A 12,084-nucleotide genomic window follows, 5' to 3' on the forward strand; every position below is an offset into this window, starting at 1 on the left:
TTAATGGCTGTATTTACTTATTTAACCACTGTATTAATCATATATGACTATGAAATATATTTTTATATCTATATTATATTATAAATGTAGGCCAAACTTTGGTCAAATACCAAAAAAGCACATACCTAACTATAGTAAATACCTTTGTTTATATAATATTTTGGTTGTAGAAAAGACACGTAGGTATACAAAATAAATTATGTGTTTCTTGTTAGTATAATAATATATTATATGGTATTGTATAAAATATGCAATAAGCTGCAAATTGGAATATTTTTTACGATTTTTTATGAAATATAATTATTATATATATAATATTATATAATTGGTATATGGTGTACATAACAATTTAATGTGATTTGTAATATTTTTAAATTATAATAAATAAAATATTTTATTAAATTTGTATTCCTCAATTTAAAATAAAAAAGGTGCGCAAATGGGTACCGCTCTACTGTATATAGTGCGTCGCGTCACTGCAATGGATGTGTTCATTTTAAATTCAATTTATCAATCATATAGATATCCGGGAAATGCCTAGAAATCGGGGAATACTGGAAACGGAAACAACAGAAATTGCAATGTATTCGATTTCAATAGGTAGCATAATATTGACATCCCTTCGATTAATCGTTGCAACGATCCCGTTTGTGCCTTATATCCGCTGTGGAAATAGTCAATTATCTGCAGTAATGGTTAGGTACTTCTGCCCTTCGCTTAACTCCTTTTAATCGCTTAAGATACGCTGAAGTTACTGCTGTCATAATTCTAGCCCTGAATCAAAAATAATGTTTATGTAAAAAGATATATAAATTAGAAACTATAAATTATAAAATATATGTCTATATTGCCGTAATCTTGTGACATTTAGTATTTACATTGTACACTGATAAACGTTATTGTTCTTATGTAATTTATTTGAGATTATTGAATTTATAAACTTTTGATCAATGAACAAAAAAATGTATCAACAAGGTAAAAAACCAAAAACACTGCGATTTTACGAGAAGAACGATGTGTAATAAAGCTCTCCGTGGATTTGGATTTCTGGTGTAGGTATATAGAAAATGAAAATATATTATATTCAGTGAAATTTTCATGTAAGTATATCTATACAGTTATTAGTTTTTGAATTTCAACATAATAACAAAATCGCTACATGAGAATTAAGAAATCAAGTGAATATCCAATCTTGTAAAAATATGAACTTCAAACGCTCATAAAAATTTAATTTGATTTGCTTGTAGGCAAGTTTTTTTTTTGATAAAAGTAGATTTTATTAAAGTATTTTTAGAAAATTTTTTAGAAATTTCTAACTCAAAATAATTTGCACATTTTCGTCAATTTTACGTAATTTGTCAATATTTGAATTTAGAACTTTAAATGCTTATAAAAAAAAATTGTGACTGGATTTTTAATATTTTTCATCTGTCTTTGAAACAATACAATATTATGACCCTTCTATTAAAAGTTCAAGCTTTTTTGCTCAACAAATAAAATTGTATTGACATTTATAGAATAAAAAACTAAAACAATTGAAAACAGAAAATGTCCTAAAACAGCTCAAATAAGTAAAAATATTTTGAAAATGTTATGGTCTATAGAAAATGCTAATAGAAACATTTATTCAAAATTTCATGTATCATGTTATTTGTTTGAGTTACACCAAAAACCAAAATCTATTTTACTTTCCTATCAGAAAATATACTGTTGAAAAAAATCTAAGCACTTTTACTGTCCTAAAAGGTGATGGCCGACAAAAAAAAACACATCATTATTGTAAAGACAATACATTCATCACTCCAATCTAATAATTTGTAAACTGTATTTAATTCGAAATTTTTTTTAAATATCAGGCAAATAGGACTTCACAAATATAAATCGTTCACTGAAAAAACTCTGATCTAGGGTATAAAGTATAAAATATGCTAAAAATCTGTGTAGATATACAAATGAGGTGTATATAAAATTTAAATGTTATCGTTCAAACCTATAAGTTGTTACACGGCATATACTATAATAGACCAGGGGTGGCCAGCGAGAAGAGACTCGCGAGCCACCAAATATATTAATAAAAATTGAAGAGCCAAGATTTAAAAAAAAAATATTAATATTATTATATATTATATATGACCTTTTATGTTTTTTACATCTTGGCTAATGTTACGTTAACTTTATTTTTTTGAATTTCATCTATGAGGATTTCGTCTTCAGCAGCCGAAAAAATAAACTTTTTCGACATGTTGTCGCTGGCGTTCGACGCGGTACACTGGTCCGAGACCAGTTCTGTCGCCAAACGCCGCGTCAAATGTTCTAGACGCAGCGACGAACGCGCATGAGAAAACGGCCACATTAAAATACATAGGTTCAATAGTACAGCGTTCGACACTGCAGAGAAAACGTACCTTAAGATGCGAGCCGCGGTTTCGCCACCCCTGGTATAGACTATACTCAAGATAAATGCAGATTATAACCTATAGTCGCGGTGAAACGAAGATGGCGTAATAGTTTGTATTTGATTGTTATATTGTTATTATTTATACATTGATTTATGAATGTTAATAAACGTTGTTTTGTGTATTTGCCTGCAATACAGTAATTTAATAACGCCGCACAGTCGAAACCTACGGTATCACGTCAATATTTCCCGAAAATAGTTTGTTTGTTTGCACATAAATTGTTCGTAAAAAATAATAATTTGATTATCATGTAATATATTTTTAATCTATAAACCAGTGACGATATTACATTAGGTCTAGCTTTAAGTTCAAAAATGAAAATTTGGGCCAATTGTTACCCATAAAAAGGCATACACCTATTTGATTTGGAATAAAGTTGCTCTGGAACTTGATAACATGTAGTATAATTGGTGCAAAAAAAAAATGAAGATAAGTGGAAAAAACTATTTAAGTATGATTAAAGTGAAGTTATATGTATTTGAATGTTACCAATTTTAACATAAAAACCAGAAAAATTAAATAAGTATACAAATTAAAATCGTAATGGTTAGTATTTCAAAAGTAATTATGATCAAATGTACTAACCAATTGAGTATTAATACTGTAGTATCCTTATCTATTTACATATAGGTAACACTATTGCTAGTGAGTACAGTCTTCCATACCAATTAGTTATGCTTTGCATCTGGGGAAAGTTAGTGTTGTATGCTTATTAATTATATGATTCATATTCTTATAAACTTAAAATTAGTACTAAATCGTCAAATATAAAAAATAAATCTTAGCAATCTTAAATCAGGTAGGTTAGATGGATCTGAATAGAATTAATTATAACTCAATTATATTTATCATTTAATAACAATAAATATTTTGAAAAATATAAAAATTAATTAAAATAAACTTTTAACTAATAAAGATTTGTTAGTAAAAATACAATATTATACCTAATACTTTTTTTTTTTTACTAAAAATTTACAATATAATTATTTATCACAGATTAAGGTAAGTTATTAATTAATACAATAAAAATGTCGAGAATCATTAAGAGATTTTATGTAAAAAAAAAAAAAAATACTCATGTGATTTTGAAAATCAAAAAAAAACCAAATTATGATTTTAATATAAATAATAAATATGGAAATACTTATACATTTTCATTTGATAAAAAATAAAATATATGTATAAATAGTAAATACATAGGTACCTTAAATATGTATACTAAATAAATGAATATAGTTATAACAAAAATAAAAATTTTACAAGACTAAAATATTTCTGAATTTGGTATTAACGTCATAATGTTGCATTAATTAGATCATTTACTATCTAATAATAGAAGATATGATAAAAGTATTTGTAAATCGTGTTTTAACTAAAAATAAAATATCAAGTTATATCAATAGAAAAATATTTAAATTATTTGAGATCTTATTTGGTTTTACATTTCACATAATTAACTAAATTAATTAAAATAGATAAATATAGATATAGTTTTAATACTTCATGATACAAAATTATTAGTATCAACTTAAAAAGTGTTCTGCCACTTTTATGTTGATACCGCAAATAATGTATGTATATTGATTTTGTCATACTGTTTGAAACATGAGTCTCATATTGTGTGTAAATATGGGAGCAAGACGTCCGCAGTTGGTTGATGTAGTCTCATTCAGTAGACTGGCAGATGCCTCCAAGAGATATTTAACAGGATCACTTCCGAGTTGATACTGTAAAAGAAAATTTATTTTAACAAACCAAAATATTTTATAATGATTTTGAATTAGCCCATACTTGGGACATGGCATTAAATAATGCACGGAATGCAGGCTGTTTGTTAGTCTGAAATGTAGAACGAGATCCGTGAAGTACTGCCACTCCATCCTCTTCAGCTGACTTGCAGTTGCTCATATACATACAATGATCAGAACGATAATTATATCGACACGGATATACATAAACTTTATCTAAAAGAAATCATAACAATAATGTTAAAAATATATTAGACAATTGTTTCATGATAGATTTACCTGGATGATCGTGAAAAATTACATTTATAATATCTTGATCTCCCCAAGTAAGGTATAGTCTATATTTTTCCAAAACAGGTGCCAGCCGACTTATCCAATCAAATTCTCTCATACGGGTAAGATTCATTAACATTACACCAGAATTCAATCCTAAAATATATAATATTATTATATTGTGTATGCCTAATATTATTTGGCAACACGTTTTATAAGAAGACACTAACCTAATTTTCCATAATATGGATGATTGGCAAATCTGTTGTACCACCCAACGTTCATGTCTTCATGTTCAGGTACCATTGCAGCCAACTGGGAAGAATTCATTTGAGAAAAATGTTTCCATACATCTTCAACGCTGCTTAAGAATAAGGTATCGGTGTCTACATAGAGAATTGAGTCTAAATGATTTAAAACCGTCTGAAATATTAAATAGAAAAAAAATTACAAATGTTATATATTAATACATCAATTTGAACCATATTTACTGGCAAAAAAAGACGTTCAGATGCACACGGCTGAAATAGTTTTCTCCATTCATCAGAGTGTTCTTTAGGAAAGATAATGCTATGTATCTCGTACGAAAATGAATCATTAGTCAATAGCCTCCAATATCGTAACTAAAACACAAGTCATAAGCAATATATATTATAAATGAATAAAATATATACATTTTGCATTTTCTATGCCAGTAGTAGGTATCTAGTATTACTCATGTCAAACAATAGGTACTTACAGTTTCATCAAATTCTTGTTGAATATTTTTTTCAGCAATAACTACAATTCTCAGATCTGAATTACCTCGAAAGACAATTGCTGATTTAATCATAACTAATGCTTGGGATGTACGATTTCCACAAATCACGGCAGCTATTACCACTTCTTCATTTTTCCTGCAGACAATAAAATGTTAATATTAACATATGTCAACGATACATATTACATAAAAAATAATAATGTTTATAGTTGTTAATTATTAAGTTAAGTATATATAATATATATATAAATATGTATGTATGTATGTTGTGTAATTTGCCTTACTTGGTGTGAAACAGTTGAACCGAATGGCTGCTGGGTAAAATACTGGCATTAAAGGCCGACAACCTACCAATGTTATACGCGATCTGTTTGTCGGGGAGATACAAACACAGTAGTGTAACAATTGAGAACCCGATAACGCACAAAAACAGACACGACAATTTGAGTCGAACCATCGCATCAGATGTCATTCAAACACATTCACAACGAAGGATACATTGGTACTAATTCTATTGTAATCGCACAAAGTTTTTCATAGTGAAGACTAGGCAGTAAATAAATGATAAATTTGAGAGAACAACGACACCATAAGCATATTAGCCGAATAGATGGTTTTCAAATTTTTTTTACACGACCTAATTTTAAAAATAATATTGAATATTATAATTTATTACTTAATATTTAATAATTGTATCACGATTCACGAAAACTACTTATAGTAGAAAGTAGAAACTAGAAGTAGAAAGACAGAAAGTAGTTCACAGTACTAAGCAGAAAGTCAAAAATGACAAAAACAAAACTACAAAAGGTCTAAGTTTGATAACGTTTCTACTGATAACACGTGTGATTATATTATGTGATTACGTATATGATAATAAACCGTTAGAATTTAACATTTAGATATATTTATATACATAATAGATATATGTAGGTATATACCTAAATAATTTAAGTTAATTTTTTTAATTATTTACATGTCTATGAAATTCAACTAGAATTCTAATCTTCATGGTAGAAACCATAGAATTCCGTGGTGGAAATCATACCTCCACATCGAATTTTCTCTTTGACTTGTAAACATTTTGTATATACGTCAAAAACCATTAATTATTATTATTCGTGTTTTTTAACATTTTATTTTTTTACAAATAGTGTTTATTTTTGTGTACCTATTTACCTATTCGTCCTATTCTAAATATTTTAGGTAATTTCTTGATAATGCACTACAATTATTACATTTTTGTACCTAGGTATTTATTGTTTTTTTTTATGAATAACCACTTGTACTTGTTAAAATACAAGATATAGGTAATGATTTACATTTAATTTTCATTGACTATGCATATGGAACCACACGCAAATAGATAAATCACTTTCACCTAAAATCATTTTTTATGATTTTTTAATAATCTTATGTCCATATCCATAGTCAATTTATGTGACACATACATTGACTAGGCATTCGGGGCATTAGAGTAAATCACCTATTACAAACATTTAGATGATAGTATTTTTGAGTGTTTGACATATCGGTTTTATAGTTTATATTTTATTATTATTATTTATTTGACTATATGTTCGACTCTCAAAACAAAAAAATGTTTTTGTAAATTCAAATGATGTTTAAATTGTATTGAGACATTAATTAGACAAACCGAGGTCACACCCTCAAAAATAATATTATTCTTTATCATTTTTGTAATGAGTGATTTTATTCTAAAATGTCTCTAAGATTACTTCAAACTTGTTTATGTTGTGTGTGAGCCAGAGAGGGAAAAAAAACTGGAAAATATCCACCGACATTAATTTAGTATAGCCGTATAGGTATCATCAATTTCGTATTTTAGTAGATAATAGATAATAATACATTTTATTATTTAATAAATTTATTTTTTATTTATTTTTTAATCTATAAAATTATACAATCTATACTAAAGCAAAGTACAATTAGCATAATGTATGGTTTTTAATTAAAATTATGTGTAATGGCTTGATTGTCTTGAGGGAAGAAACCATCCAGTGAAGGTTCTTAGGCATGAATTTACATTATTTGGGTATTAAGTATTCATATTATGTTTACTTTATAAGGTCACGGGGCCATCGTCGTTTGAGTCTTCTGCAATGGGAGGATTTCCTGGGATGGAGATAGATATTAGCTTTTTCATAATGATAAAAGTTAAAACAAAAATAATAAATATACTACAACATAGATTACAGACTACACTAAATAATAGAGTCTGCTACAGCGTTCGACCAAACACTATCATACATTCATAACTCATATACCACAGTACTACGTCTGCACGTGTGTGACTTTGGAGATATTTTCTTTGGAGTTACTTTGACCCAGATTCCCAGGATATAAATAAATAATGTAAAAGCCAATATAGGTACCTGCTGTGGCATTGATCAACGGATCCGTTGTTGAAATCTATGTACCTAGTATGATTGTATGAACAACGAATCCATCCAAGTTTCACTCATTATGATATAAAGTTCATCATACTTTGTAAAAATGTTTTCCATTTATAAGAAGAAAAAAAAGGAGTAAATACATTTTTATAATTTTAATAAGTCTTAAAACACATATTAATACATATATGATAAATATGATGATCTTCTTCATTTTTAAAGCTTTTAAAATAATAAACTAGAATTTTACTGTATAGTAATAACTAATGAGGTATCAAAATACTAAAATAATCTTTAAATTGATAGATGGAGTAGTTTGGTGGCTTATGACGAAATCGATGTCGATGCACCATTGTTTTGTATAATAGCTTATAGTCTTAAAATTAAATTGTAATAATTTATGTAAAAAATTCTTCGGTTTCTATTAGTGTTTTATTTTCTATTTCTGGTAAATAAAAATACAAGTAGAGTGATCCAAAAATGCCAAAACAACCAAATAAAACCATTGTGTATTCTAAAGTTAATAGGGTCTCTACTGCTAAGTATCATTTTGTTAACATAAATATTAGTAAATTAAGGCAAATTGTCTCTGCTCCATGGTTCATCTCAAATAATAATCTCCACAAAGACCTAAATATCCCATCGCTCTCCCAATTAACAAAATCTCACTACGTCTCCTTTCATTCCAAGTTAAACCAACATTACAATCCATTAATAAAACGCATATCTTCTCTAACAATCCCTGATATCCCCCAGAGACGTTTAAAACGCTCCTGGCCTAGAGACCTTCTAATTTAATCTGTCGGGTGGCACTACTGAGTGCCCTCCCCCATCTGTTATTCACGTTATTTATGTTCATACTTTATCACTATTGCTTATTGTACAAAATTGTTGTATAGATTGTAATTATATTTTAAATAAAAAAAAAAAAAAAAATATTTTTATTCAAAAAAAAAAAATATTAGTAAATATGACAATCCTGCAGATAAGCCAATTGCGATTCGACTTCTGTAAAAAAAATTGTTATTAATTAGATTCAAAAATTATATGGTATACCTTTCACGTATAAGTACCTAATTGGATAACTAATATGATTGATGTAATACAAAAAATAAAATATACTTTTTTTTTGTTTTTAAATGGTTTTCATTGGTTGCTGATTATAATAGTAATAATATAAATTATTAGTAGTATTAGTATTATACCTATTTCTTTTTGTGTATAACTGGTTGCCACTAGTTACTCGGGCAGATCAAGTACAAGCATGTATCAAATTAACCCCCACCGTTTGACCACCACTGGTGTGCAGGTTATAGGTATACTCAAAAACAACTCAATTGAATTTTACGAAAATCTCAAAGATTATTTTTAGAGATGTAAGAAAAAACAGACACAAAAAAAAAAATAAAAATAAAAAAAACACACATCATTGTAAAACCAATACATTTATCGCTCCGCTCAGAATCCAATATTTATTTTAATATGAAAAATAAATCAGCATTAAAATATTTATAGAAGAATTTAAAAATTTAAAAATTAATAATTTGAAACTAAATTAATATTTTGGGTGATTCTACGTAAAATGTCACTGAATTTTTATATTAGAATTTTCTATATACGATAAAATTTTGAAAATAATTTGACTCTTTTTGAGCTGTTTACGGACAATTTCATATTTCAATTTTTTTAGTTTTTTTTTCTATAAATATCAATTAAGTTTTATCTGTTGGGCCAAAAAGTGTAAAAATTTAATACAAGGCTCCTGATATATTGTTACAATATCTGTTGAAAAATATTAAATATACATAGGCACAATTTTTTTTTATAAGCATTTAAAGATTGAATTTTGGCAAAATTAATCAAATTTAAAATTGAATAATTATTTTGTAGTTAAAAATTTATAAAATGCTCAACTTTTATATCTAAAGATTCAAAATTTAAAACAAGATTCCACGTAAGTAGTTGATTCTGTTACCAAAAATCTAAAAAATACAGAAAATACATATTTTTTTAGTCATTTTAAGTTCAAATTTGGACGAAATTACTAGTTTAGTTATTTTGTTGTGATTGTATAATGTTATTCGTGGGTACTTGAAACTTCTAAAGTACCTATACTATAATAATTATATTATATCTATGATAGTACCACAGTTTGTTGTTGATGAATAACGCGTTATAAATACCTAATGGATACTGTGGTATGATTAATTTGGAATTTATTATAGATACTTATTATAGGTCAATTTTTTTTTTAATACCATAGATTAGTATATAATATGTCTTATACCTAGACTGACATACCGTCCCCGCTCAGAATCGTTTTTCTTATACAATGATATTATATCATTGAATTCAAATTTAATACCACCCATTATACAGTGACCCACTTGTGACCTACTGTATAGCAGAGCGATATCCACTTGCCCATTTTTTTTGATATTTGATATTAAGTTTTGTCGAGTAATAAATATTGCATTTTCCTACTTATATTTTTACTCATTGATTTATTATATTTTTTTTCCGTTCAATTGTCCACACGTCCAAACAACAGTTACATTGATTTGTCCCTAATTTGCCCACGTTGATAATGCACAATATATTATGACTATATGTCAAAATGTTTGCTTTAATAAAGACAAGTAATTAAAAAAAGACTTCATACCACAGAATAGTACTGACTAGTGACTTAATTAATTAGGTATATCAGATATGTTACACAATGCAGCTTTAAATTAGAATTATGAATTTATAAGTAAATAAATATCATGATATTCTAAGAACAACCCTAGGTACATTTATTAACGTATGTTTAATTATTATAAATTGCTTTTGTACATTTTATGTAAAAAATTCTTCAATTTCTAATAGTGTTTTATTTTCCGTTTCTGGTAAATAAAAATATAAGTAGAGTGATCCAAAAATGCCAAAACAACCATATAAAACCATTGTGTATTCCAAAGTTAATAGGGTCTCTACTGCTAAGTATGATTTTGTTAACATAAATATTTGTAAATATGTCAATCCTGCAGATAAACCGATTGCGACTCCTCGAATTCTGTAAAAAAAAATAGTTTTTTAGTTAGACTCAAAAGTTATAGTATATGTATACATTTTAGATTCTGAGCGGAGCGATGAATGTATTGATTTGACAATGATGTGTGTTTTTTATTTTTTATTTTTGTGTCTGTGTACACGATAAGTAGTCGAAATAATGTTTTCAACTTCAGTATCTTGTTCGATGGGAAAGTGAATATTATTGGTGCATTGGGGATGTCAAAATTTAAAATTCCCAGTAATTTTCAAAAACGCCGTGAAAAACAAAAGAAAAATTAAGGAAAAATGGGAATTTTTACGAAAAATCGACTTTGGTTTTAGGTGTAATTTTAAGACAAATGACCTTAGATACATGAAATTTTCATTCATTGTTTATATTCGAATTTTCTATACACGATAAAATTTTCAAAATATTTTGATTTGTTTTGAACTGTTTAGGGACATTTTCAGTTTCCAATTTTATTAGTTTTTTTTTCTAGGGATGTCAATAAACCTTTATTTGTTGGGTAAAAATACTTGAAAATTTAATACAAGGCTCCTACTATATTGTTACATTGACATTTGAAAAATATTAAAAATCGTTAGTCACAGTTTTTTAAATCTAAGATTTTAAAATGTAATACAGGATTGCTTATAAGATTATATCTACCTTAATAAAAATAAAAAAATGTCTACCAAAAAGTCAAATTAAATTTTTATGAGCATTTGAAATTCAAATTTTTACAAGATTGGATATTCATTCGATTTCTCATGTAGCGATTTTCTTATAAAATATAATCTTTAGGCACAATTTTTTTTTTTAGCATTTAATTTTTAAAGATCGAATTTCGACAAAATTTATCAAATTTAAAATTGAATAATTATTTTGAGGTTAAAAATTTATAAAATGCTCAACTTTTATAGCTAAAGATTGAAAATTTAAAACAAGGTTCCACATAAATAGTTAATTCGTGGGTGCTTGAAACTTCTAAAGTATGCTATTAAATATCTATGATAGTATCACGGATTGTTTTGATGTATAACACGTTATAAGTACCTATTGGATATTGTGATATGATTAATTTGGAATTTATTATAGCTACCTATTATAGGTCAATTTTTTTTTTAATACCATAGATATAAGTATATAATATCTTATACCTAGACTGACATACCGTCTCCGCTCAGAATCGTTTTTCTTATACAATGATATTATAGCATTAAATTCAAATTTAATACCACCCTTTATACAGTGAGTAGTGACCCACTTGCCTAGGCGCAAATAGCGTTTGGGATTTGGGGGGGCAAAAGCCTTACTTTGATAATATTGAATAAGCTTAAAACAAAATATAGGACATTTTTGGGGGGGGGGGCGAAGCACATTTTTGGGAGGGCTA

At 27.1% G+C, this 12,084-nt stretch overlaps 2 protein-coding genes across 3 annotated transcripts in view; both read right to left on the reverse strand.

Annotated features, from left to right (window-relative positions):
* Nucleotides 1-3,657: 3,657 nt before the first annotated feature.
* LOC100160782 (glucoside xylosyltransferase 1) lies at nt 3,658-6,019 on the reverse strand. Its single transcript, XM_001943653.5, has 7 exons — nt 5,525-6,019; nt 5,220-5,376; nt 4,972-5,103; nt 4,711-4,903; nt 4,487-4,636; nt 4,251-4,423; nt 3,658-4,186 (listed from the first exon to the last, which is right to left on the reverse strand). The coding sequence occupies exons 1-7, from the start codon at nt 5,710-5,712 to the stop codon at nt 4,049-4,051; spliced, it is 1,131 nt and encodes a 376-aa protein (XP_001943688.2). The 5' UTR covers nt 5,713-6,019; the 3' UTR covers nt 3,658-4,048.
* A 4,398-nt stretch (nt 6,020-10,417) lies between these two features.
* The window catches only part of LOC100162810 (facilitated trehalose transporter Tret1), a 7,691-nt gene continuing 6,024 nt past the window's right edge, over nt 10,418-12,084 (reverse strand). The window contains exon 5 of one of the 2 annotated variants that reach the window (XM_003246863.4): nt 10,418-10,709. In XM_003246863.4, coding sequence (XP_003246911.1) covers nt 10,527-10,709 — 183 coding nt within the window. In that variant the 3' untranslated portion in view covers nt 10,418-10,526. The remainder of the gene's footprint in view (nt 10,710-12,084) is intronic. The other variant, XM_001943598.5, reaches the window with a different exon arrangement.

This window comes from Acyrthosiphon pisum, chromosome A1 (assembly GCF_005508785.2).
Source record: "Acyrthosiphon pisum isolate AL4f chromosome A1, pea_aphid_22Mar2018_4r6ur, whole genome shotgun sequence".
Taxonomy (NCBI): domain Eukaryota; kingdom Metazoa; phylum Arthropoda; class Insecta; order Hemiptera; family Aphididae; genus Acyrthosiphon; species Acyrthosiphon pisum.

Bases quoted from the DNA above. Each gene is read 5' to 3' on its own strand.
- LOC100160782 (XM_001943653.5), bottom strand. From the start codon at position 5,712: ATGACATCTGATGCGATGGTTCGACTCAAATTGTCGTGTCTGTTTTTG. The intron at 4,904-4,971 runs GTAAATATGGTT...TTAATATTTCAG, and splicing joins CTGAACGTCTTTTTTTGCCA to ACGGTTTTAAATCATTTAGA. The intron at 4,637-4,710 runs GTTAGTGTCTTC...TATATATTTTAG, and splicing joins TCCATATTATGGAAAATTAG to GATTGAATTCTGGTGTAATG.